Source organism: Monodon monoceros, unplaced genomic scaffold (assembly GCF_005190385.1).
Source record: "Monodon monoceros isolate NGI ecotype Baffin Bay Population unplaced genomic scaffold, NGI_Narwhal_1 Super_Scaffold_21, whole genome shotgun sequence".
Classification (NCBI taxonomy): Eukaryota; Metazoa; Chordata; class Mammalia; order Artiodactyla; family Monodontidae; genus Monodon; species Monodon monoceros.
Genome location: NW_021703778.1, coordinates 37,008,782 through 37,034,475, shown reverse-complemented (window position 1 = coordinate 37,034,475; position 25,694 = coordinate 37,008,782). Strand labels below are relative to the sequence as shown.

General features: G+C 42.4%; 2 protein-coding genes across 6 annotated transcripts in view; one reads left to right on the top strand and one right to left on the bottom strand.

Annotated features, from left to right (window-relative positions):
* PRC1 (protein regulator of cytokinesis 1) overlaps window positions 1-9,728 on the top strand; it is a 29,711-nt gene extending 19,983 nt beyond the window's left edge. The window contains exons 10-14 of one of the 4 annotated variants that reach the window (XM_029237992.1): window positions 1,004-1,150; window positions 1,370-1,480; window positions 4,538-4,648; window positions 6,094-6,193; window positions 9,649-9,728. In XM_029237992.1, the coding sequence (XP_029093825.1) occupies window positions 1,004-1,150; window positions 1,370-1,480; window positions 4,538-4,648; window positions 6,094-6,193; window positions 9,649-9,701 (522 nt within the window). In that variant the 3' untranslated portion in view covers window positions 9,702-9,728. Of the gene's footprint in view, window positions 1-1,003; window positions 1,151-1,369; window positions 1,481-4,537; window positions 4,649-6,093; window positions 6,271-8,170; window positions 9,623-9,648 lie in introns of those variants that run through there. The other 3 variants (XM_029237994.1, XM_029237991.1, XM_029237993.1) reach the window with 3 other exon arrangements.
* The window catches only part of RCCD1 (RCC1 domain containing 1), a 35,826-nt gene that overhangs the window by 3,442 nt on the left and 6,690 nt on the right, over window positions 1-25,694 (bottom strand). Inside the window, exon 8 of one of the 2 annotated variants that reach the window (XM_029237995.1) lies at window positions 23,528-25,269. The exons of the other annotated variant lie outside the window; for it this stretch is intronic. Coding sequence (XP_029093828.1) covers window positions 25,118-25,269 — 152 coding nt within the window. The 3' untranslated portion in view covers window positions 23,528-25,117. Of the gene's footprint in view, window positions 1-23,527; window positions 25,270-25,694 lie in introns of those variants that run through there. 2 annotated transcript variants of the gene reach the window in all.

Below are 25,694 nucleotides of genomic sequence, written 5' to 3'. Positions count from 1 at the left end.
TTTTCCTTAGGTAAAGGATAATAAGTATATACTGGGCCTACCTAGTACAAGCAACTGAATAGCAAGTTTTATTAGCTTTTTAGGGCTGCCATAACAAAGTACCAGAGACTGGGTGGTTTAAACAACAGAAATTCACTTTCTCACAATTCTGGAGGCTCAAAGTCTGAGACCCAGGTGTCAGCAGGGCTGCTTTCTTCCGAGGCCTCTGTCCTGGCTCCAGATAGTAGTCTTCTCCCTGTGTCTGCACGTGGCCTTCCTTCTGTGTGTGCCCGTGTCCACATTTTCTTATTCGGCTACCAGTCATGTTGCATTAGGACCCACCCTAATGACCTCATTTTAACTTAATTACCTCTGTGTCCCAATAAAGCCACATTCTGAGGTACTGGGGATTAAGACTTCAGCATATGAATTTGTCAGGGGACATAATTCAGCCTGTAACCTTTTGAGAAAGTGCTTTGGACTTCATTACTATTCTCTATTTTAATAATAATAATAATAGTTAACACTTATTGAATTAAGTGCCATATACTGTTTCAAAGTACTTTCCATTTATTAATTGTCACAACATCCTTAAGAGGTTGGTATTATTAATTCCATTTTTACAGATGAGGAAACTGAGGCACTGACAACTTAAGTAACTTGCCTACCTGTTCACAGCCAGTAAGAGGTAGATTCCAGATTGGAGCCCAGATAGTGCCGCTCTAGTGTACACTGCGTATTTAACGTTGCTGGTCTACCCCAGTGCTGCCTCCAACTTCAGGCGCCAAAACTGTAGTGGTCAGGCTCTGGGTTCTCGCCTTTTCCCACCTTCATGTGTATTATGAATGAACCATCCCAAGACTGATTTCTGGCCGCTCCAACCTGTTCCCACGTGGGTCCAGCTACCTAAAGTCAGGCTAATGATACTTTGGGGAGGGAGGAGGCATTCTTCGGGAGAATCATTTCTTTGGGGCTTCACACCAAAAATTTGAAGTAATTAACATGTCCTTGTTTCTGGTCTCAGTTGGAAGAGGAGTTGAAAGCAAGGATTGAAATGTGGGAACAGGAGCATTCAAAGGCATTTGTGGTGAATGGGCAGAAGTTCATGGAGTATGTAACAGAACAGTGGGAGATGCACCGACTGGAGAAAGAGAGAGCCAAGCAGGAACGAGTAAGTGAACCCAGTTTGGGAGGAGGAGAAGATAGCATGAGTGAGCAGCCCAGAGTCTCTGCCAGGGCTCTAGGTTGGTTGAATAAGGAGTAGCTCATGGCAGCTCTTTTTAGCTCTGGGTGCAGAGACTTGCGCTAGATTTCTGGCCCTGCCTCTGCCCCCATCCCAGACCTGTTCTCCTTCTGGGATTTGTCACTCTTGCTTCTGACTTTCACATAGCAACTAAAGAACAAGAAGCAAACTGAGACAGAGATGCTCTATGGTAGTACTCCGCGAACACCCAACAAGCGGCGAGGACTGGCACCTGGCACGCCGGGCAAAGTGCGCAAGGTAATAAACACGAGGCTGCATGAACTGCCATGTCTGAGGCATTTTTGAGGCTAGGGCTCTGCCCATCTCTTGCCTTCTGTCCTGCAGAGATGGGAAAGAATTTTTCTAGCCTTCCAGGTTGAGTCCATTTGACAGTGTGAATGCAAGTCTGCAGTTCAATCCTGAGTAGGGACTTGACAGTGACAGTCAAGGAGTGGCCAGCTTTGATGAGTCCCAGATTAAACTCGGGAGCCAGCAGCTGCCAACATTCTGTAATGATGAGAACCTTCAGAGGTTCATTCTGTAATTCCAACAAGTGACCATGGCACTATGTGAAAGAAGACTTTCATGCTTGGCAAGGGGGATACCTAATACTCCTTAATCTCTAGAGCAGGAGATCAGGGAGTTCTTCCTTCCTTCTTTCTTCCTTTGTTTTTTTAAAACCGTTTCTTTAATAAATGAAGTGGAGCATTATTTTCCTTTTCCCTTGCAACTCATATTTTATAACACATAAAATGTTTTAAAAATCACCTGTAATGTAACTCCAGGAGAACCAATGAGACTATTTGGTGTTTTTCCTGCTTCTGTAAAAAGCTTTTTAAAATAGTGTATTTTCACAAAATAGAGATCACATATAATTTTGATTTCTGCTTTTTCCCTAGTTGGTATTGTTTGTGATTTTTTTTTTCATAGCATCAAACTTTCTTCAAATAACATGCTCATTCTTAGCTATATATTCTATTCTTTTGACATAATGTCATTTACTAAACTAGTTCCCTATTGTTTGATATTAGGTAGTTAATTTTTTATTAGGAAAATAATGTGACGAAATTTTAAAAATATGTATTATAAAATTCTAGAAAGGGTTGGGGAAAAAAAAGGTTTGGGTTTTTTTTGGCTCTGTTGGGTCTTTGTTCCTGCACATGGGCTTTCTCTAGTTGCGGTGAGCAGGGGCTACTCTTCATTGCGGTGCGCGGGCTTCTCATTGTGGTGGCTTCTCTTGTTGCAGAGCATGGGCTCTAGGCATGCAGGCTTCAGTAGCTGCGGCACATGGGCTCAGTAGTTGTGGCACACGGGCTTAGTTGGTCTGTGGCATGTGGGATCTTCGCGGACCAGGGATTGAACCCATGTCCCCTGCATTGGCAGGCAGATCCTTAACCACTGTGCCACCAGGGAAGTCCGAAAGGTTTGTTTTCATTAAAAGTTTGAGAATCTCTCTATTAGATGCTGAGAACACAAAGATTAAGTGATATGGCCCATGATCTCAAGAGTGCTGCATTCAAACATTTCTCAAGTGCTGGCTGCACTGATCATTCAGTCTGTGATACCAAAGCAGTTATAACAATTTACACTTCCAGTGGTAGTGCCTAAGTGCTACGCTGGCTCCAATCTTTGCCAACATGTGATATTTTCAGACTTTACAATTTTTGCCCATCTGATGGGTGTGAAGTAATGTCTCATAATTTTAGTTTGCATTTTCCTAATTACTAATGAAGTTGAACCTTTTGCCATGTTCATTAGCCTTCTGGATTTCCTATTCTGAGAAGTTTTTGACAGTTTTTCTGTTGGAACATTTGTTTCTTTCTTGCACATTTTATAGGAATTCTTTGTATGTTCTGGATGCTATTTCCTTGTCAGTTGTGTTACAATAGCTTTTCCCAGCATTTGTGTATGTCTTCTGTAGCTTGTCTTTTTTTTTTTGGTTGTGCCGGGTCTTAGTTATGGCAGGTGGGCTCCTTAGTTGTGGCATGTGAACTCTTAGTTGCGGCATGCATGTGGGATCTAGTTCCCTAACCAGGGATCGAACCCAGGCCCCCTGCATTGGTAGCTCAGAGTCTTAACCACTGCGCCACCAGGGAAGTCCCTGTAGCTTGTCTTTTTACTCTTTATGGTGTTTTGTTGATGAACAAAAAGTTATTAATATCAATATAGTAAAAATGTTTTCAACCTGTTTTCTTAATGGCTTGTACTTACAAATAACCTACCCAGGACCTGAGGCACACAGATATTTTCCTGTGTTGTATTTCCTAGTTTGTGTCTTGTATTTGAATAGTCTTGTTATCCCATTTAAGGTTTTTAATCCACCTAGAGTTTTTCCAGTTAAAGAAAAAGCTTACAGCTTTACTGAATAAAGTAGACACATAATATTTAAAGTGTACCTGTTAATAAGCTGTGATATATGTATGTACTGTGAAACCCTCACCACAATCAAGACGATGAACATACCCATCACACCCAAAGTTTCCTTTTGCCCCTTTGTTTTCTCTTTGCTTCCCTTACCACCCATTTCCCTCCCCGCACCCACTTCCCACTAGCTCCTGGCAACTGCAGCTTTGCTCTGTTACTGTTGATTAGTTTGCATTTTCTAACATTTTATATAAATAGAATCATACAGTATGTATACTTCTGTGTCTGACTTTTTTCATCTGTTGTTGCATGTATCAGTAGGTTACCCCTTTTTATTGTTAAACAGTATTCCATCGGACGCATATACCACAGTTTGCTTATCTAGTTGCCTGTGTTGATGGATATTTGGCTTAATTCTAGTTATCTGGCTGCTATACAGAAAGCTGCTATAAATATTTATATGTAAGTCCTTATATGGATATATGCTTTCATTTCTCTTGGGTAAATACCCAAGAATGATATGGCTGGATCTTACGATAGTTGTCTGTTTAACTTTTGGAAACAAAATGGTTGTCCCATTTTATGGAACACTGAACGCTTTTCACAGGTGTCCTCAAAGCTCTTCACCATGAAAACTGTCTTAGACTGCTTCCCATCCTCACTCTCTGTAGTGTAGGGATGGGCTGCTAAGCACGTCATCTCACATCAATAATCTGTGTTCAGGCTTCCCTGGTGGCGCAGTGGTTGCGAGTCCACCTGCCGATGCAGGGGACACGGGTTCAAGCCCTGGTCCGGGAAGATCCCACATGCTGCGGAGCGGCTGGGCCCGTGAGCCATGGCCGCTGAGCCTGCGCGTCCGGAGCCTGTGCTCCGCAACGGGAGAGGCCACAACAGTGAGAGGCCCGTGTACCGCAAAAAAAAAAATAATAATCTGTGTTTTTTTCTCCTTAGCTGAACACTACCACTGTGTCCAATGCTACGGCCAACAGCAGCATTCGGCCTGTCTTTTCGGGGACAGTCTGCCGCTCCCCTGTGTCTCGCCTTCCACCTTCTGGCAGCAAGGTTAGTATGCTCTGTGTACAAGCTCATCCCCGACACTGCCCCAACCTATGTACTCCGGGGAGTGCTGGGAGGTGGAGAGATTGAATACTGTCCTCTGGACTGAGAAGGAACTTTGAGGCCTAAAAACAAAGCAGGCAGCTTCATAAAGTGCAATTATGAAGTTTATTGTGGGTAACTTGCATACAGGCAGGATCGGGCAGACAGTGACCCAGAGGCATTTGCAGCTGCACTCAAGCGCGAAAGAGATACCGGGGGGATTTAAGGGGGCCAAAGCTAAAAATAGAATCTGACTACTAGGGAGAAGCACATCTGTAGTGACAGGAACTGGGTGGTTTTCCTCCTGCCAGGGTCTCAAGACCACAATCATCTACATCAGCTAAAGGCATTCTTCCAGTTTTCTTATCAGATGAAGGCAAGGGTCAAAGTTGATAGGGAACTTATCTGGCTTGGCCTCATTCCTTGTAAGCTGAAGCTCAGTCATGCAGGAAGGGGAGGGGATAGGACTGTAGGCCTAAGATGGAGCTGACAAAAAGGAGTCAGTATGGTTCAGCCATACAGGGCCCCACCTAACTTGTTCCATTTTCTAAGATCCCTGGATTCGGTTATCATTGAGATGCTGAAAGTTGACAGATGTAAGCTAGCTAATCTGTCAAAAACTAAATGAGAGAAGAGAATGGTCATTTTGAGCTCAGTCCAGTATCACGGGAAGCACTGGGATGTGACTGGGAAACTGAAGAGTCTCCATAGGCTCAGTTCAAAGCCTGGTCTTCAGTTGCTACTGAGCGAGGTCCTTGCATGTGGGTTCCAGCCCAGTGACACTGGACAACTAGATGCAGATAGGTACTCTCACCCAAGGAGGGAGTGAGGAGTGCGTGCTAAAATGTGTTCAGTCTTTCCGGTATTTTACAGACTATGCTCAAGATAAGGGTTCTGCAGATCATTAAGAATTTGTATGTTTTTAAACCAAAAGTAGGGACTTCCCTGGTGGTCCAGTGGTTGGGACTCCATGCTTCCAATGCAGGGGGCGTGGGTTTGATCCCTGGCTGGGGAATAAGATCCCGCATGCCGCACGGCGTGGCCAAAAGATAAAAATTTTAAAAATAAAATAAGCCAGGGCTTCCCTGGTGGCGCAGTGGTTGAGAGTCCGCCTGCCGATGCAGGAGACACGGGTTCGTGCCCCGGTCCAGGAAGATCCCACATGCCGCGGAGCGGCTGGGCCCGTGAGCCATGGCTGCTGAGCCTGCGCATCCGGAGCCTGTGCTCCGCAACGGGAGAGGCCACAACAGTGAGAGGCCCGCGTACCGCAAAAAAAAAAAAAAAAAAAAAAGCCAGAAGTATAGGATTACAGACACACGAATAATATAAAGGTGGTATAAGCCTTTGATAATTTGTGTGTGTGGTCATTATAAGGATGATACATTGGTCGATCTTTCTTTTCTCTACAGCCAGTCACCACTTCCACCTGTTCGGGGAAAAAAACACCGCGTGGCCTCAAGCATGGAGCCAACAAGGAGAACCTGGAGCTCAATGGCAGCATCCTCAGCGGTGGGTACCCTGCCTCGGCCCCCCCACGGCGCAACTTCAGCATTAATTCTGTTGCCAGCACCTATTCTGAGTTTGCGGTAATTCACCTTTTCTAATATCTACCAGTCCCTGGGGAGCACACAGTTGGGGCAGAGTGGGTATCTTCCCAAGGGCACCCAGGCTATTAGTTAGGACAGTTCTTTGGAGGCTGAGAATCCCTTTCCTGACTTGACCATGGCATGAGGTGGGGGTGGTTTAAGGGTGGTGTATAGGAAGAAAGATGGCAGCAGCAAGCAGACATTTAACCTGGATCCTTCTGCTTAAGAAATACCACTCCCTGGCTGCAGGAGGTGAACCTTCTCATCACTGCCCTGGTGCTCTCTTGGTGGAGTTCTTGGTAATTGTCTCAATTCTTTGTTCTTAAAAGGATCCATCCCTCTCTGACAGCTCCACTGTTGGGCTTCAGGTCTGTATGGCAACCCCTGCATGTCCCATGTCCCTTTTCCAGACTGATCTGTCATCTGCTGGCTTCATTCCCATCTGGGCACAGGGCTACACTAACCAATAATCTCAGCTGTACTATCATAAAACCTTTTTTTAACAAAGGAAGCAGGAATTCCTAATATGGACTTCAGAAATAATAAATATCTGGCTTAAGTTCCCAACAGACTGACTAACCTGCCGATTAACTTGTTCAGACTTGAATTGGATTCTCAGCCCCATCTAAAGTCAGGCAAAGTTTTTTTATTATGTTATTTCACAACAGAAAACTTTCACCCTCCCCAGTTGTGACATTAAAGGCCTCCAATGTGCTGCAAGGAATAGAGGCCCCACCACGTGGGGAGGGGAGCCCCAGCTGTGTGCTGCCTATGAGGTTCTTGGCCTGCGTGCTGATTACTTCCTGGAGTATATGTCTTACTAACCCCTCAGAGCTGAATTGCCACCTTTCTGTCTACTCTGAGCTAGCCAATGCTCATTTCTTCGCCTTTGCCTATTTTCTACCGCATTGAGCTGCTAAAGCATATATGAGGCACTGGAAGAAAGTAATTTTTTCCCACAATGCTCTTCAGCTCCTAGTAACGTACTCCACATTTACCAACACTTAACTGCAGTGCGCTTTCCTTAACAATGTGTTCTGTCTTCCCTCAGTATCTAGCTGTTGAGAGGTGAGCCTGCCCCTCACCTTTGTGGGGGGATACTGAGTTAAAGCCTAGGGCATTGACTCTCTTGCTGCAGTGATGGAGAATGTGACGGCTGCCCAAGGCTATCGTTCATTTTGAGCACTGAAGCTAGCTTTATATTCTTTTACTTTTGTCAAGTTACTTGACAGGGGTGGTTCTACCTATAGAAGGTGGGTATTTGTCACTCTGGCTAGCTGATTGCTGGACAGAGTCCAGCTTTCTCTTTTGTTTGCTCAGTCAAGCCCACTTCATCCACTTGCTGCTTACAAATATCTGTTTCTCTCTGGCTGGGCCGAGGGAGATTCTTCTGGTTTTGGTTGCTATGGCTGGTAGACTCCACCAGGCAGCACTGGAGCCAGTAGACTAACCTCTACTAACATCTGTCCTTTCTCAGTGGTCATTCGTGCTCTGTCTTCTGCTTCTATACCATGTGCTCCAGCATGAGATCAAATCACCAGCAGGTTACAAGGCCCTCAGCCCCAGGGAATGGTAGATATATGTTCTGGCCCATTGTTTCCTAAAGGGCTCAAAAGACCAAAGCTTGTTGCCTACCTAGCTTGACAACTCAGAGAGTACTTTGTGAAGTATAAGGGATTTCTCTTCTGTGAGGTTTTAATAGAATGGACTGGCTGAGGAAAGGAATCAAGGGGCATATGTGCACATGCTTAATCTGTGACTAAGGTGTTCAGAGTCCCTCCCCTTTTGTTCCTAACACAGCCTGTGCTGGGCTGTATGCTGACACTCACCTGTGCTTACAAGGGCAGGGCATGCATGAGAGGGGACAGTAATACCACTGATGTTATTTATTTTTCAACAGCGAGAACTTTCAAAGGCTTCCAAATCTGATGCTACTTCTCGAATCCTCAATTCAACCAACATCCAGTCCTGAGAAGCCCTGATCAGTCATCCAGCTGAGGTTTCCTATGCCCTGTGCCTAATTATACAGGGGTGGCTTTAATGTTTCTTCAGTTTAGATGCGCTTGAAAGCCTGGACAGGTTCCATTACCATGGGCCTAACTTAAAGAAGTGAATGAGTTACAGATGAGAGTCCATCATAAGCTTAGTATGTCCTTAGACACTTGGTTTTATTTTGACTCAAGAAATACATTAAAACATAGTTCATAGCAGTAAGCGTAAACTTTAGCATATGGAACCTAATTTCTTTCCCTACCCTGTAATTGTACTTGCTAAAGCACGATCAAGGGCTTGTTTTACTTCACCACTGTGTAGTTAAATGATTGGCTATGCCCAAGCTTGGGGTATGGGACATGAAGCAGTTTTGGGCTTGTACACTTATAATTAGCAATTAACACCTTTTTTTGTTTAGGGATATTCAGTTAATGCTATAGCTTCAGTAGCTTTGCTCTCACCTAAAGGCCTGTCCCCACCACACAGGACAGCCTTCCTCCTGATGAAGATGTCTGTGTGTCAGAAGTTGGGATGGCCTGACTCACTGCCAAAGAGGTGACAGGGAGGCTGGGAGCACCTTTGTTAAATTGTGTACAGTTTTGTTATATAGGCCACTGCTGTGGGGGTATGTGTGTGAACACACGTACTTGTCTGAACTCTGCTTCTTCAGTTTTTCTCTGGGTCCAGTTCCCCATCCCTGTGCCCCCTGTGCCTGAGTTCCTCCACCCTCTGCACTTGCCAGCCAAGTTGGGAGGCTGTTTGGATGGGTTGGGCCGTTTCTGTCGTGGAGATCTGGAACTTTGCACATATCAGTACTGGGAGCCGCATGCTGTAGCGTCCACGATGAGGCTCCTTCTTTACCTACCCTATGTATCAATCACTACTGTGCTCCCCAAAGCACTATTATTTATTCTCCATCTGCCTGCACCAGTACTACTGTCAGCACAGTAAATGGTTCTTGGAAGCTTACCAGTGTGGATTTGGTCTGTGTCAGCCATGCTGTTTAGGCATACGTATAAATGTCCTGATTTTAAAATATAAATATTCTTAAAAATAAATTAAAATGTGTATACTTATATTTCAAAGAAAGATATATACTGTGGTGTGTGTTTTCGTTGTGCCCCATGTCACTTTTTGGTTGGTTTTTGTCTGTGGAAAACAGAAAAGACTAAAAGAAAGAACATACAAGAAATTTTTAGTCGGGAGTATGATTTTCACATTCTTCTGAGTGTTTCTAAATTAAGAACATCTCTTATTCTGAGAAAAAAGGTTTTTTGAGAGGAATAAAAAGCCTAAATCCTGATGTATAAAGAGGCTGAGGGAATTCATGGACTTCCGGGAAGATGGCGGAAGAGTAAGACACAGAGATTACCTTCCTCCCCACAGATACACCAGAAATACATCTACACGTGGAACAACTCCTACAGAACACCTACTGAATGCTGGAAGAAGACCTCAGACCTCCCAAAAGGCAAGAAACCCCCCCCCCCCACGTACCTGGGTAGGGCAAAAGAAAAAAATAAACAGAGACAAAAGGATAGGGACGGGTCCTGCACCAGCGGGAGGGAGCTGTGAAGAGGAAAAGTGTCCACACACTAGGAAGCCCCTTCACGGGCGGAGACTGCGGGTGGTGGAGCTTCGGAGCATGGAGGAGAACACAGCAACAGGGGTGTGGAGGGCAAAGCAGAGATTCCAGCACAGAGGATCAGGGCTGACCGCCAATCACCAGCCAAAAGGCTTGTCTGCTCACCCGCCGGGGCGGGCGGGGCTGGGAGCTGAGGCTCGGGCTTCACTCAGAGTGCCGGGAGAGGACTGGGTTTGGCGGCGTGAACACAGCCTACAGGGCGTTAGTGCACCACGGCTAGCCAGGAGGGAGTCCAGGGAAAAGAGACTTTTTCTTCCCTCTTTACTTCCTGGTGCTCGAGGAGAGGGGATTAAGAATGCTGCTTAAAGGAGCTCCAGAGATGGGCGCGAGCCGCGGCTAAAAGCGCGGACCCCAGAGACAGACATGAGACGCTAAGGCTGCTGCCACCACCAAGAAGCCTGTGTGCGAACACAGGTCACTATCCACACCCCCCTTCCGGGGAGCCTGTGCAGCCCACCACTGCCAGGGTCCCAGGATCCAGGGACAACTCCCCCGGGAGAACGCATAGCGCGCCTCAGGCTGGCACAATGTCACTCTGGCCTCTGCCACTGCAGGCTCGCCCTGCACTCCGTGACCCTCCCTACCCCCGGCCTGAGTGAGCCAGAGCCTCCGAATCAGCGGCTCCTTTAACTCTGTCCTGTCTGAGCAAAGAACAGACGCCCTCCGGCAACCTACACGCACAGGCGGGGCCAAATCCAAAGCTGAGCCCCTGGGAGCTGTGAGAACAAAGAAGAAAAAGGGAAATCTCTCCCAGCAGCCTCAGGAGCAGCAGATTAAAGCTCCACAATCAACTTGATGTACCCTGCATCTGTGGAATAGCTGAATAGACAACAAATCATCCCAAATTAAGGAGCCATGTGGATGAAAGGCTCTTGGTGCTGCAGCCAGGAGTTAGTTAGTGCTGTGCCTCTGAGGTGGGAGAGCCAACTTCAGGACACTGGTCCACAAGAGGCCTCCCAGCTGCACATAATAGCAAACAGCAAAAATCTCCCAGAGATCTCCATCTCAATGCCAGCACCCAGCTTCACTCAATGACCAGCAAGCTACAGTGCTGGACATCATATGCCAAACAACTAGAAAGACAGGAACACAACCCCACCCATTAGCAGAGAGGCTGCCCAAAATCATAATAAGTCTACAGACACCCCAAAACACACCACCAGACGTGGACCTGCCCACCAGAAAGACAAGATCCAGCCTCACCCACCAGAACACAGGCACTAGTACCCTCCACCAGGAAGCCTACACAACCCACTGAACCAACCTTAGCCACTGGGGACAGACACTAAAAACAACAGGAACTACGAACCTTCAGCCTGCAAAAAGGAGACCCCAAACACAGTAAGATAAGCAAAATGAAAAGACAGAAAAACACACAGCAGATGAAGGAGCAAGATAAAAACCCACCAGACCTAACAAATGAAGAGGAAATAGGCAGTCTACCTGAAAAAGAATTCAGAATAATAGTAAAGATGATCCAAAATCTTGGAAATAGAATAGACAAAATGCAAGAAACATTTAACAAGGACCTAGAAGAACTAAAGATGAAACAAACAATGATGAACAACACAATAAATGAAATGAAAAATACTCTAGATGGGATCAATAGCAGAATAACTGAGGCAGAAGAATGGATAAGTAACCTGGAAGATAAAATAGTGGAAGTAACTAATGCAGAGCAGAATAAAGAAAAAAGAATGAAAAGAACTGAGGACAGTCTCAGAGACCTCTGGGACAACATTAAATGCACCAACATTCGAATTATAGGGGTTCCAGAAGAAGAAGAGAAAAAGAAAGGGACTGAGAAGATATCTGAAGAGATTATAGTTGAAAACTTCCCTAATATGGGAAAGGAAATAGTTAATCAAGTCCAGGAAGCACAGAGAGTCCCATACAGGATAAATCCAAGGAGAAATACACCAAGACACATTAATCAAACTGTCAAAAATTAAATACAAAGAAAGCATATTAAAAGCAGCAAGGGAAAAACAACAAATAACACACAAGGGAATCCCCATAAGGTTAACAGCTGATCTTTCAGCAGAAACTCTGCAAGCCAGAAGAGAGTGGCAGGACATATTGAAAGTGATGAAGGAGAAAAACCTGCAACCAAGATTACTCTACCCAGCAAGGATCTCATTCAGATTTGATGGAGAAATTAAAACCTTTACAGACAAACAAGCTGAGAGAGTTCAGCACCACCAAACCAGCTCTACAACAATTGCTAAAGGAACTTCTCTAGGCAAGAAACACAAGAGAAGGAAAAGACCTACAATAACGAACCCAAAACAATTAAGAAAATGGGAATGGGAACATACATATCGATAATTACCTTAAATGTAAATGGACTAAATGCTCCCACCAAAAGACACAGATTGGCTGAATGGATACAAAAACAAGACACATAATATTTGCTGTCTACAAGAGACCCACTTCAGACCTAGAGACACATACAGACTGAAAGTAAGGGGATGGAAAAAGGTATTTCATGCAAATGGAAACCAAAAGAAAGCTGGAGTAGCAATTCTCATATCAGACAAAATAGACTTTAAAGTAAAGACTATTAGAAGAGACAAAGAAGGACATTACATAATGATCAAGGGATTGATCCAAGAAGAAGATATAACACTTGTAAATATTTATGCACCCAGCATAGGAGCACCTCAATACATAAAACAAATACAGCCATAAAAGGGGAAATCGACAGTAACACATTCATAGTAGGGGACTTTAAAACCCCACTTTCACCAATGGACCGATCATCCAAAATGAAAATAAATAAGGAAACACAAGCTTTAAAAGATACATTAAACAAGATGGACTTAATTGATATTTATAGGACATTCCATCCAAAAACAACAGAATACACATTTTTCTCAAGTGCTCATGGAACATTCTCCAGGATAGATCATATCTTGGGTCACAAATCAAGCCTTGGTAAATTTAAGAAAATTGAAATTGTATCAAGTATCTTTTCTGACCACAACGCTATAAGACTAGATATCAATTACAGGAAAAGATCTGTAAAAAATACAAACACATGGAGGCTAAACAATACACTACTTAATAATGAAGTGATCACTGAAGAAATCAAAGAGGAAATCAAAAAATACCTAGAAACAAATGACAATGGAGACATGACGACTCAAAATCTATGGGATGCAGCAAAAGCAGTTCTAAGAGGGAAGATTATAGCAATACAATCCTACCTTAAGAAACAGGAAACATCTCGAATAAACAACCTAACCTTGCACCTAAAGCAATTAGAGAAAGAAGAACAAAAAAACCCCAAAGGTAGCAGAAGGAAAGAAATCATAAAAATCAGATCAGAAATAAATGAAAAAGAAATGAAGGAAACGATAGCAAAGATCAATAAAACTAAAAGCTGGTTCTTTGAAAGGATAAACAAAATTGATAAACCATTAGCCAGACTCATCAAGAAAAAAAGGGAGAAGACTCAAATCAATAGAATTAGAAATGAAAAAGGAGAAGTAACAACTGACACTGCAGAAATACAAAGGATCATGAAAGATTACTACAAGCAACTCTATGCCAATAAAATGGACAACCTGGAAGAAATGGACAAATTCTTAGAAAGGCACAACCTGCCAAGACTAAATCAGGAAGAAATAGAAAATATGAACAGACCAATCACAAGCACTGAAATTGAAACTGTGATTAAAAATCTTCCAACAAGCAAAAGCCCAGGACCAGATGGCTTCACAGGCGAATTCTATCAAACATTTAGAAAAGAGCTATCACCTATCCTTCTCAAACTCTTCCAAAAGAGGGAGAGTACACTCCCCAACTCATTCTACGAGGCCACCATCACCCTGATACCAAAACCAGACAAGGATGTCACAAAGAAAGAAAACTACAGGCCAATATCACTGATGAACATAGATGCAAAAATCCTCAACAAAATACTAGCAAACAGAATCCAACAGCACATTAAACGGATCATACACCATGATCAAGTGGGGTTTATCCCAGGAATGCAAGGATTCTTCAATATACGCAAATCAATCAATGTGATAAACCCTATTAACAAACTGAAGGAGAAAAACCATATGATCATCTCAATAGATGCAGAGAAAGCTTTTGACAAAATTCAACACCCATTTATGATAAAAACCCTGCAGAAAGTAGGCATAGAGGGAACTTTCCTCAACATAATAAAGGCCATATATGAAAACCCACAGCCAACATCGTCCTCAATGGTGAAAAACTGAAAGCATTTCCACTAAGATCAGGAACAAGACAAGGTTGCCCACTCTCACCACTCTTATTCAACATAGTTTTGGAAGTTTTAGCCACAGCAATCAGAGAAGAAAAGGAAATAAAAGGAATCCAAATCGGAAAAGAAGTAAAGCTGTCACTATTTGCAGATGACATGATACTATACATAGAGAATCCTAAAGATGCTACCAGAAAACTACTAGAGCTAATCAATGAATTTGGTAAAGTAGCAGGATACAAAATTAATGCACAGAAATCTCTGGCATTCCTATACACTAAGGATGAAAAATCTGAAAGTGAAATCAAGAAAACACTCCCATTTACCATTGCAACAAAAAGAATAAAATATCTAGGAATAAACCTACCTAAGGAGACAAAAGACCTGTATGCAGAAAATTATAAGACACTGATGAAAGAAATTAAAGATGATACAAACAGATGGAGAGATATACCATGTTCTTGGATTGGGAGAATCAACATTGTGAGAATGACTCTACTACCCAAAGCAATCTACATATTCACTGCAATCCCTATCAAACTACCACTGGCATTTTTCACAGAACTAGAACAAAAAATTTCACAATTTGTATGGAAACACAAAAGACCCTGAATAGCCAAAGCAGCCTTGAGAACGAAAAACGGAGCTGGAGGAATTAGGCTTCCTGACTTCAGACTATACTACAAAGCTACAGTAATCAAGACAGTATGGTACTGGCACAAAAACAGAAATATAGATCAATGGAACAGGATAGAAAGCCCAGAGATAAACCCACGCACCTATGGTCAACTAATCTTTGATAAAGGAGGCAGGAATGTACAGTGGAGAAAGGACAGCCTCTTCAATAAGTGGTGCTGGGAAAACTGGACAGCTACATGTAAAAGTATGAGATTAGATCACTCCCTAACACCATACACAAAAATAAGCTCAAAATGGATTAAAGACCTAAATGTAAGGCCAGAAACTATCAAACTCTTAGAGGAAAACATAGGCAGGACACTCTATGACATAAATCACAGCAAGGTCCTTTTTGACCCACCTCCTAGAGAAATGGAAATAAAAACAAAAATAAACAAATGGGACCTAATGAAACTCAAAAGCTTTTGCGCAGCAAAGGAAACCATAAACAAGACCAAAAGACAACCCTCAGAATGGGAGAAAATATTTGCAAATGAAGCAACTGACAAAGGATTAATCTCCAAAATCTATAAGCAGCTCATACAGCTTAATAACAAAAAAACAAACAACGCAATCCAAAAATGGGCAGAAGACCTAAATAGACATTTCTCCAAAGAAGATATACAGACTGCCAACAAACACATGAAAGAATGCTCAACATCACTAATCATTAGAGAAATGCAAATCAAAACTACAATGAGACGGATTCCCTGGTGGCGCAGTGGTTAAGAGTCCGCCTGCCGATGCAGGGGATACGTGTTCGTGCCCCGGTCCGGCGCAGAGCGGCTGGGCCCGTGAGCCATGGCCGCTGAGCCTGTGCGTCTGGAGCCTGTGCTCCGCAACGGGAGAGGCCACAACAGTGAGAGGCCCGCGTACAGCAAAAAAAAAAAAAAAAAAAAACTACAATGAGATATCATCTCACACCAGTCAGAATGGCCATCATCAAAAAATCTAGAAACAATAAATGCTGGAGAGGGTGTGGAGAAAAGGGAACCCTCTTACACTGTTGGTGGGAATGTAAATTGATACAGCCACTGTGGAGAACAGTATGGAGGTTCCTTAAAAAACTACAAATAGAAATACCATATGACCCAGCAATCCCACTACTGGGCATATACCCTGAGAAAACCAAAATTCAAAAAGAGTCGTGTACCAAAATGTTCATTGCACCTCTATTTACAATAGCCCGGAGATGGAAACAACCTAAGTGTCCATCATCGGATGAATGGATAAAGAAGATGTGGCACATATATACAATGGAATATTACTCAGCTATAAAAAGAAACGAAATTGAGCTATGTGTAATGAGGTGGATAGACCTAGAGTGTGTCATACAGAGTGAAGTAAGTCAGAAAGAGAAAGACAAATACCGTATGCTAACACATATATATGGAATTTAAGAAAAAAAATGTCATGAAGAACCTAGGGGTAAGACAGGAATAAAGACACAGACCTACTAGAGAATGGACTTGAGGATATGGGGAGGGGGAAGGGTAAGCTGTGACAAAGCGAGAGAGGCATGGACATAATATGCACTACCAAACGTAAGGTAGATAGCTAGTGGGAAGCAGCCGCATAGCACAGGGAGATCAGCTCGGTGCTTTGTGACCGCCTGGAGGGGTGGGAGGGAGGGAGACGCAAGCGGGAAGAGATATGGGAACATATGTATATATATAACTGATTCATTTTGTTGTGAAGCTGAAACTAACATACCATTGTAGAGCAATTATACTCCAATAAAGATGTTAAAATGAAAAAAAAAAAGAGGCTGAGGTACTATTAGGAAACTTCTGGTTTCATTGCTATGTACAAGTCTTTGTATGGAGATATATTTTCTTTTGGCTAAATACCTAGGAGTGGAATGCCTGCATCATACATATGGTAGGTGTATGTTTAACTTTTAAAAAAACTGCCAAATGGTTTTCCAAAGCAGTTGGACTATTTTACATTCTCATCAGTAATGTATAAGGGTTCCAATTTCTTTTTTTTTTTTATCATTTATTTTTGGCTGTGTTGGGTCTTTGTTGCTGCACACAGCCTTTCTCTAGTTGTGAGTGGGGACTACTCTTCATTGCAGTGCATGGGCTTCTCATTGTGGTGGCTTCTCTTGCTGTGGAGCGTGGGCTGTAGGTGTGCGGGCTTCAGTAGTTGCAGCACGTGGGCTCAGTAGTTGTGGCTCGTGGGCTCTAGAGTGCAGGTTCAGTAGCTGTGGCTCACAGGCTTAGTTGCTCCATGGCATGTGGGATCTTCCCAGACCAGGGATCGAACCCGTGTCCCCTGCATTGGCAGGTGGATTCTTAACCACTGTGCCACCAGGGAAGTCCCTGAAGTTTCCAATTTCTTCAATCTTTTCCAACACTTTGTATGGTCAGTCTTTATAATTTTAGCCATTTTAGTGGCTGTGAAATGGTATCTCATTGTGGTTGGAATTTTCACTTCCCTAATGACTAATGATGTTTAACATCTTTTTGTGTACTTTTTTGCCATCATTCTTATCTTCTTTGATGAAGTACCTGTTTACTATTTTTGGCCATTTTAAAAATTGAATTGTATTTTTTATTTTTTTGGCTGTGCCCACATGGCTTATGGGATCTTAGATCCTCAACCAGGGATCGAACCCAGGCCCTCAGCAGTGGAAGTGCGGAGTCCTAACCACTGGACTGCCAGGGAATTCCAGAGCTATGTTCTTATTGTTGAGTTTTGAGAGCTCTCTATATATCCTGCATACAAGTTCTTTTATCAGGTGTATGTTTTGCAAAGATCTTGTCCCCATCTGTGGCTTCTTTTTGTTTTCTTGAAGTATAATTGACATATTTCAGGCTGCTTTAATTCTTTTAACAGTGTCACTGAAGAGCAGAGGTTTAATTTTGATGAAATCCATTTGTTCTTTGGATTGTACTGCTGTTGCTCTAAGAAATCTTTACCTAACCCCAGATGATAAAGGTTTTCTCCTAGAAGTTTAAAGTTTTCTGTTTTACATTTACGTCTGATTCATTTTGGCTCTGTGTGTGTCATCTATCTGTATTGCTCCAGGTATGGCTTTAAGTTCATTCTTTTTGCATACAGGTAGCCAGTTGTCCAGCACCATTAGCTGAAAAGCTAAACCTTCTCCACTGTACATTTCTGTTCCACTGATCTATTTGTCCTAATGACAGTACCACCCTGTCTTAATTACTGAGGATTTATACGAATTCTTGAAATCAGGTAATGTTAGCTTTCCAACTTGGTGCTTTTAAACGTTATTTTGTCTGTTCTGGTTACTGTGCATTTCTGTATGAGTTTTAGGTAAAAAGCTTGTCAATTTCTACCCAAAAATCTGGTAGGATTTTGATTGGTATTGCATTGAATCTGTAGACCAACTGAGGGAGAACTGACAACCCCCGAACAAGGCATATCTCTCCATTTATTTAGGTTTTCTTTAATTTCTCTCAGTATTTTGTAGGTCATGTTTACAGATCTTTCACATCTTTGTCAGATTTATCCCTAAGTATTTCAGGTTTCTTGATGCTATTGTAAATGGTATTTTAAAATTAGAATTTCTGGTTGTTGCTTGGCTACATATAGCAGTTGATTTTTGTATATTGCTCTTGTATCCTGCAACCTTGCAAAACTCACTTATTAAAAGAAAAGTGAGAAAAAAAAATACACTCTTTACAGATGATTGGCTTTGTGTTGGAGCAAGCCTTTAATGCTTAGCCAGGCTGTTTACAACTCTGCCTTAGCTTTCAGTCCTGCTTGTGTAAAGCCTGAATGCTAGACATGAAAGCTTATTGTTTTCTCAGGCATTTCTGAGCAAATATCCAGCCCTGGGCATGCGTTATGCTTTGATTCCCCAGTATACTGTGGGACCTTTTAAAAGGCCTTTCTCCCTATCATCTCCTTTCCCAACCTCTTTCTTCCCAGATCTTTCCCTTGCCCAGGTTATTGCAGGCAATACTTGTGCCTTTAAATACTTTCAGCAAAAGTTGCCCAGCCCTGGGAACACTAAGTCTGGCAAAACAAAGGTGAGCTCTTGCACTGGTCCTCCAGGGAGCCACCAGGTAGCCAGTAACCCACAACCACCATTCTGTGAGAACTGTTTTCCTCCCTCTGGTACTAGCAACCCACCCAGGTGACTTCCAGGAAATTTAACAGATCAGTGCCTTTTTGTTCCCCCTTCATTTTTCACTTTTTCCCTTTTGGGAGTCAGATGTTAAAGACTAGGACATTCAAAAGTATCTGTATATATGGGGAAAATTAGAAAGTAACCACAATACCTAAGGAAAGGCTCAGAAAAGACGATATTATGTTTACACCTCAGGCTGATCCTTGGTACAGAGACAGCCTATGACAATTCAGAAAAACAAAACAATGGCAAACCCTGGGGAAGGGGGAGAATCTGATTCCCAGAGTTACCATATTACCAGATTCAAATGTCCAGTATTCAACAAAAAAGTCACAAGACATGCAAAGAAACATGAGAGTATGGCCCATTCAAAAGAAAATAAATCACCAGAGTCTTGTCCCTGAAAAAGACTTAATGGCAGCTATATTAGACAAAGACTTGAAAATAATGGTCCTGGGGACTTCCCTGATGATGCAGTGGTGAAGAATCCACCTGCCAATGCAGGGGACATGGGTTCAAGCCCTGGTCCGGGAAGATCCCACATGCTGCAGAGCAGCTAAGCCCGTGCGCCACAACTACTGAGCCTGAGCTCTACAGCCCATACACAACTACTGAGCCCATGTGCCACAACTACTGAAGCCCACGCGCCTAGAGCCTGTGCTCTGCAACAAAGAGAAGCCACTGCAGCGCACACACCACAATGAAGAGTAGCCCCTGCTCGCCAGGGCTTAATATTTATTTTATATTAATATTTATATTTTATATAAATATTAATATTTAATATTAATTAAAAATAACCAGTGGATCAAAGAGGAAATCACAGGGGAAATTAGAAAATACTTAGAATGAATGAAAAAAACAAAGCATACCAAAACTTATGGGATGCAGCAAAAGCAGTGCTAAGGGAAAATTATAGCTGTAAATGTTCACGTTAAAAAAACAAGAAAGATCTTGTCAGCCATCTAACTTTCAACTTAAAAACTAGAAAAAGAACAAACTAAACCAAAAGCTAGCAGAAGGAAGGAAATAAAGATTACAGCAAAGATAAAAAATTCAGTATAGAAAAACAATAGAGAAAATCAGTGAAACCAAAAGTTGGTTCTTTAAAAAGATCAATGAAATGGATGAAATTTTAGCTAGATGGACTAAGGAAAAAAGACACAAGTCATTAAAATCAGAAATGAAAGCAAGGGGACTTCCCTGGTGCCGCAGTGGTTAAGAATCCGTCTGCCAGTGCAGGGGACCCAGGTTCGATCCCTAGTCCAGGAAGATCCTACATGCCATGGAGCAACTAAGCCTGCACACCTAGGGCCTTTACTCCCCAACAAGAGAAGCCACTGCAATGAGAAGCCCACCACCACAACAAAGAGTAGCCCCCTTGCCTCAAATAGAGAAAGCCCCTGTGTGGCAACAGAAGACCCAACGCAGCCAAAAATAAAAATAAACAAATTTGTATATTAAAAAAAATGAAAGCAGGGACATTGCTACTAATTCTACAGAAAGAAAAAAGGGTTTTAAAAGAGTACTATGGGGACTTCCCTGGTAGTACAGCAGTTAGGACTCCTTGCTCCCAGGGCAGGGGGTCTGGGTTCAATCCCTGGTCAGCAAACTAGATCCCGCATGCTGCAACTAAGACCTGGTGCAGCCAAATAAATAAAATTTTTTTTTAAAAGAGTACTATGAGCAATTAATTGTACACCAACAAATCAGATTACCTGGGTGAAATGGACATGTTCCTAGAAACACAAAACCTATCAAGACTAAATCACAAAGAAATAAACAATCTGCATAGACCTATAACTAGTAAGGAGATTGAATCACTACTCAACAATTTCCCAGGAAAGGGCTTCCCTGGTGGCACAGTGGTTAAGAATCCACCTGCCAATGCAGGGGACATGGGTTTGAGCCCTGGTCCGGGAAGATCCCACAGGCCGCGGAGCAACTAAGCCCATGCGCCACAACTGCTGAGCGGGTATTGTAGAGCCCGCAAGCCACAACTACCGAGCCCACGTGCCTAGAGCCCGTGATCCACAACAAGATGAAACTACCACAATGAGAAGCCCGTGCACCGCAACAAAGAGTAGCCCCTGCTCACCGCAACTAGACAAAGCCTGCATGCAGCAATGAAGACCCAACACAGCCAAAAAGAAACAAATAATTTTTTTAAAAAATTTCCCAAGAAAGAAAATCCTTGGACCTAATGGCTTCACTGTGAATTCCACCAAATATTTAAAGAACTAACACCAATCCTTCTCAAATTTTTCCAAGATATTTCAGAGGAAGAAACACTTCCTAACTCATTCTGTGAGGCCAGCATAACTTTGATACCAAAGCCAGAAGACACTACAGGAAAACGATAGACCAATATCCCTTTTGAACACAGATGAAAAATATCTTCAGCAAAATACTAGCAAACAGAATTCAGCAACACTTGAAAAGGATTATACATCATGACCAAGTGAGATTTATTCCTGGAATACAAGGATGATCAATGTAACATGCTACATCAACAAAATGAAGGAAAAAAACACATGATCATCTCAACTGATGTAAAAAAAGCAAGATTCTGCACCCTTTCGTGATTAAAAACACTCAATAAAAAAGGAAAAGAGGGGAACTACTTCCACACAATAAAATCCGTATATGAAAATTCCACAGCAAACATAATACTCAATGGCTTTTCCTCTAAGATCAGGAACAAGGCAAGGATGCCCACTTTCACCACTTTTATTCAACATAGTAATGGAAGTTCTAGTCAGAGCCATTAGGTTATAAAAGAAATAAAAAGCATCCAAATTAGAAAGGAAGAAGTAAAAGTATCTCTGCAGATGAATGATCTTATATGTAGAAAATCCTAAAGACAACAAAACTGTTAGAACTAATAAATGACTTCAGCAAAGTAGCAAGATACAAAGTCAACACAGAAAAATCAGTTGTATTTCTATACACAATGAACAATCCAAAAAGGAAATTACAAAAATGATTCCAGGGCTTCCCTGGTGGCACAGTGGTTAAGAATCCACCTGCCAGTGCAGGGGACCTGGGTTCGAGCCCTGGGCTGGGAAGATCCCACATGCCGCGGAGCAACTAAGCCCGTGCGCCACAACTACTGAGCCTGCGCTCTAGAGCCTGCGAGCCACAACTATTGAAGCCCGCGTGCCTAGAGCTCCGCAACAAGAGAAGCCACTGCAATGAGAAGCCTGCGCACTACAACGAAGAGTAGCCCTGGCTCATCGAAACTAGAGAAAGCCCGCGTGCAGCAGCAAGGACCCAACGCAGCCAAAAATAAATTAATTAATTTTAAAAAATGATTCCATATATAGTAGCATCAAAAAGAATAAAATACTTAGGAATTAACCAAGGAGGTGAAAGACATGTACAATGAAAACTACAAAACACTCCTGAAAGAAATTATAGACATAAATAAATGGAAACACATCCCACGATCATGGACTGGAAGACTTAATGTTGTTAAAAGTGGATTTCCCTGGTGGTCCAGTGGTAAAGAACCTGCCTTTCAATGCAGGGGACAGAGGTTCGATCCCTGGTTGGGGAACAAAGATCTCACATGCCGCGGGGAAACTAAACCCGTGTACCGCAACCACGGAGCTCACGCGCCTCGACAGCCCACGTGCCGCAAACTACAGAGCCCACGCGCTCTGGAGCCTGCATGCCAGAACTAGAGAGAGAAAACCCGCACACTGCAACTAGAGAGAAGCCCGAGCGCCACAATGAGGAGCCTGCGCCACAATGGAGGATCTCGCACGCCTCAATGAAGACCCCATGTGCCTCAACTGAGACCCGACGTGGCCAAAAAAAATAAAAAAAAATTGTTAAAATGTTAGTAGTACCCAAAGCAATCTGTAGATTCAGTGCAATTCTTAAAATATCAAGGACCTTTATACAGAAATAGAAAAACACTAAAACTCATATGGGATCTCAAGGGACCCCAACAGACAAAACAATTTTGAAAAAGACTAAAACTGGAGGAATCACACTTCTTGGTTTCAAAACCTAATACAAAGCTATAGTAATCACAACAGTATTGACATAAAAAGAGACAGAAGTATAGATCAATGAAATAGAATAGACAGCCCAGAAATAAACCCTCGAATATACAATCAAATGATTTTTGAGAAGGGTGCCAAGGCCATTCAATGAGGAAAGGACAGCCTTTTCAACAAATGGTACTGGGAAAACTGGATAACCACATGCAAAAGAATGAAGTTGGACTCTTACCTAACACTATATACAAAAGTAACACAAAATGGATCAAGGACCAAAATATAAAACCTAAAACAATAAAATTCTTGGAAGAACATAGGACAAAAGCTTCATGACACTGGATTTGGTGATGATTTCTCAGATATGACAACAAAGGCATAGGCAACAAAAGAAAAAGACAAATTGGACTTCATGAAAATTAAACTTTTTACATTGAGACAGTATCAACAAAGTAAAAAGGCAACCAATAGAATGGGAGAAAATATTTTCAAATCACTTATTTGATAAGGGATTAGTATCTAGAATATATAGAGAACTCCTAAAACAACACACACACACACACACAAAATCAGATTCAAAAATGGGCAAAGGACTTGAATAGACATTTCTCCAAAAAAGATATGTGAATGGCCAATAAGCACATGAAAAGATGCTTAACATCACTAATTATTAGGGAAACACAAATCAAAATTACAATGAGATACCTCACACCTATCAGGATGGTAACTGTCAAAAAAACAGAAAACAGTGTTCGGTGAGGATGTGGAGAAGTTGGAACACTTGTGCACTATTGGTGGGATTGTAAAATGGGAAAGCCACTGTGGAAAACAGTATGTAGGCTCCCCCAAAAATAAAAATAGAATTACCATATGACCCAGCAATTCCACTTTAGGGTATATATCCAAAAAAATTAAAAGCAGAGTCTCAAAGAGATGTTTGTAAACCCATGTTCATAGGAGCAGTATTCACAATAGCTAAAACATGAAAGCAACCCAAGTGTCCATCAACCAATGAATGGATAAACAAAATGTGGTATATACATACAATGGAATATTATTCAGACCTAAAAAGGAAGGAAATTCTGCAATATGCTATAACATAGATGAACCTTGAGAACATTATGCTAAGTGAAATAAGCCAATATTTATCTTATTAAAAGATAAATACTGTATGATTCCACTTATATTAGGTATGTAGAGTAGTCAAGAGCACAGGACAGACACAAGGTATAATGATGGTTGCCAGGGGCTGGGGAGAACAGGGAGTTATTGTTTAATAGCTGTAGAGTTTCAGATTTACAAGATGAAAAGAGATGGGAATGGATGGTGGTGATGGCTACACAACAATGTGAACATATTTAATGCCACTTAAAAATGATTAAGATAGTAAATTTTTTGTTATGTGTATTTTAACTCAATAAGAAAAAAGAAACAAATTACTATCAGTAAGAGAATATATAACTTGAGGTATAATTCATACAATAGAATACCATATAACAATAAAAAATGAATCAACTGCACGACACCACAGATGAATCATACAATGCTGATGAAAAAACAAGACACAAAAGAACATACACAGAATGATTCTATTTACCTAAAGTTCAAAAGCAGACAAATTATATTGTATAAAGATGTATACAAGGAATGGTATGAGTCAAAATGAAAACAGGTATATGAACAACAAAAGAAGATGACCTCTAGTGGTTCCCAATCTTAGCACTACCTCCAAATCACCGGAGGTGGGGCAGCCTAAAAAATCTACCCACATCTAGGTTCCACACCCCTAAGTTCTGATTTCATTGTGTCTGCGATGCTGGCTTTAGGCATCCAGTTTCAAATCTCCAGGTGTTTCTTTCTTTTCTTTTTTTTTGGGCCACACTGTGCCACACGGCTTGTGTGATCTTAGTTCCCAGACCGGGGATTGAACCCGTGCCCTAGGCAGTGAAAGCGCAGAGTCCTAACCACTGGACCGCCAGGGAGTTCCCTCCAGGTGTTTCTAATGTGAAGACAAAGTTGAGGATGCTGCCTGCTCTAAGGTGGAGCAAGAGGGCTGTGATAGGGAAGGCCAAATGTGGGGCCTCTGGGGTGCTGGCAATGGTTTTCCTTGACCTGGGGGGAGTTTCACACGTGTTAGCTTCATAATTTTTCACTCTACACTTATTTTATGCCCTTATCTATACATGTCAGCTCTTCTCTTTTTCCACAGCATACACATAGGTGTTCCAGGGCCCACAGCTCACGGTCCTTACTTGGAGTTGCTTATCTACAAAGTACTTCACACGGCAGGGCCGATCCAAGCTGGTCGTGTCTTTGTGGCCAAGCTGTCCATATTTACCTAAAGTGAAATGAGCTGCTTTGCCATCCTCTCCACTGGGCCTTGTGGCTTTTCCCCTCCAGGAAGGAAAAACAGCCCATTGACTGAAGTGCTGGGCTTAAGCCACCAGTCTGCTGGTGTCTGCTCTGTGAATTCAGGAGACCAGCACCACAGAGCCTCCAGGACCAGGCAATTCCACAGGTCCCCAAGAGGCAAGATGCTCCTCCAGGCTTCCCACTCCTAAGCTCCGATGTTCAGAGCAGAGATTTTTATTTTATCTTTTTCTCTACCCAGTGCCAGACGAAAAGATGTTTCATGACTGCTGACTAAATATTCCCTTAAGACAAATACCTTTTCAGAAAGGTAGATGGGAAATACTGACATGTTGTCCTATTTCTCTCTTGTCTGGTCTCTGCCCCTCTTAGTGTGCCTAGATCAGTTCCAGA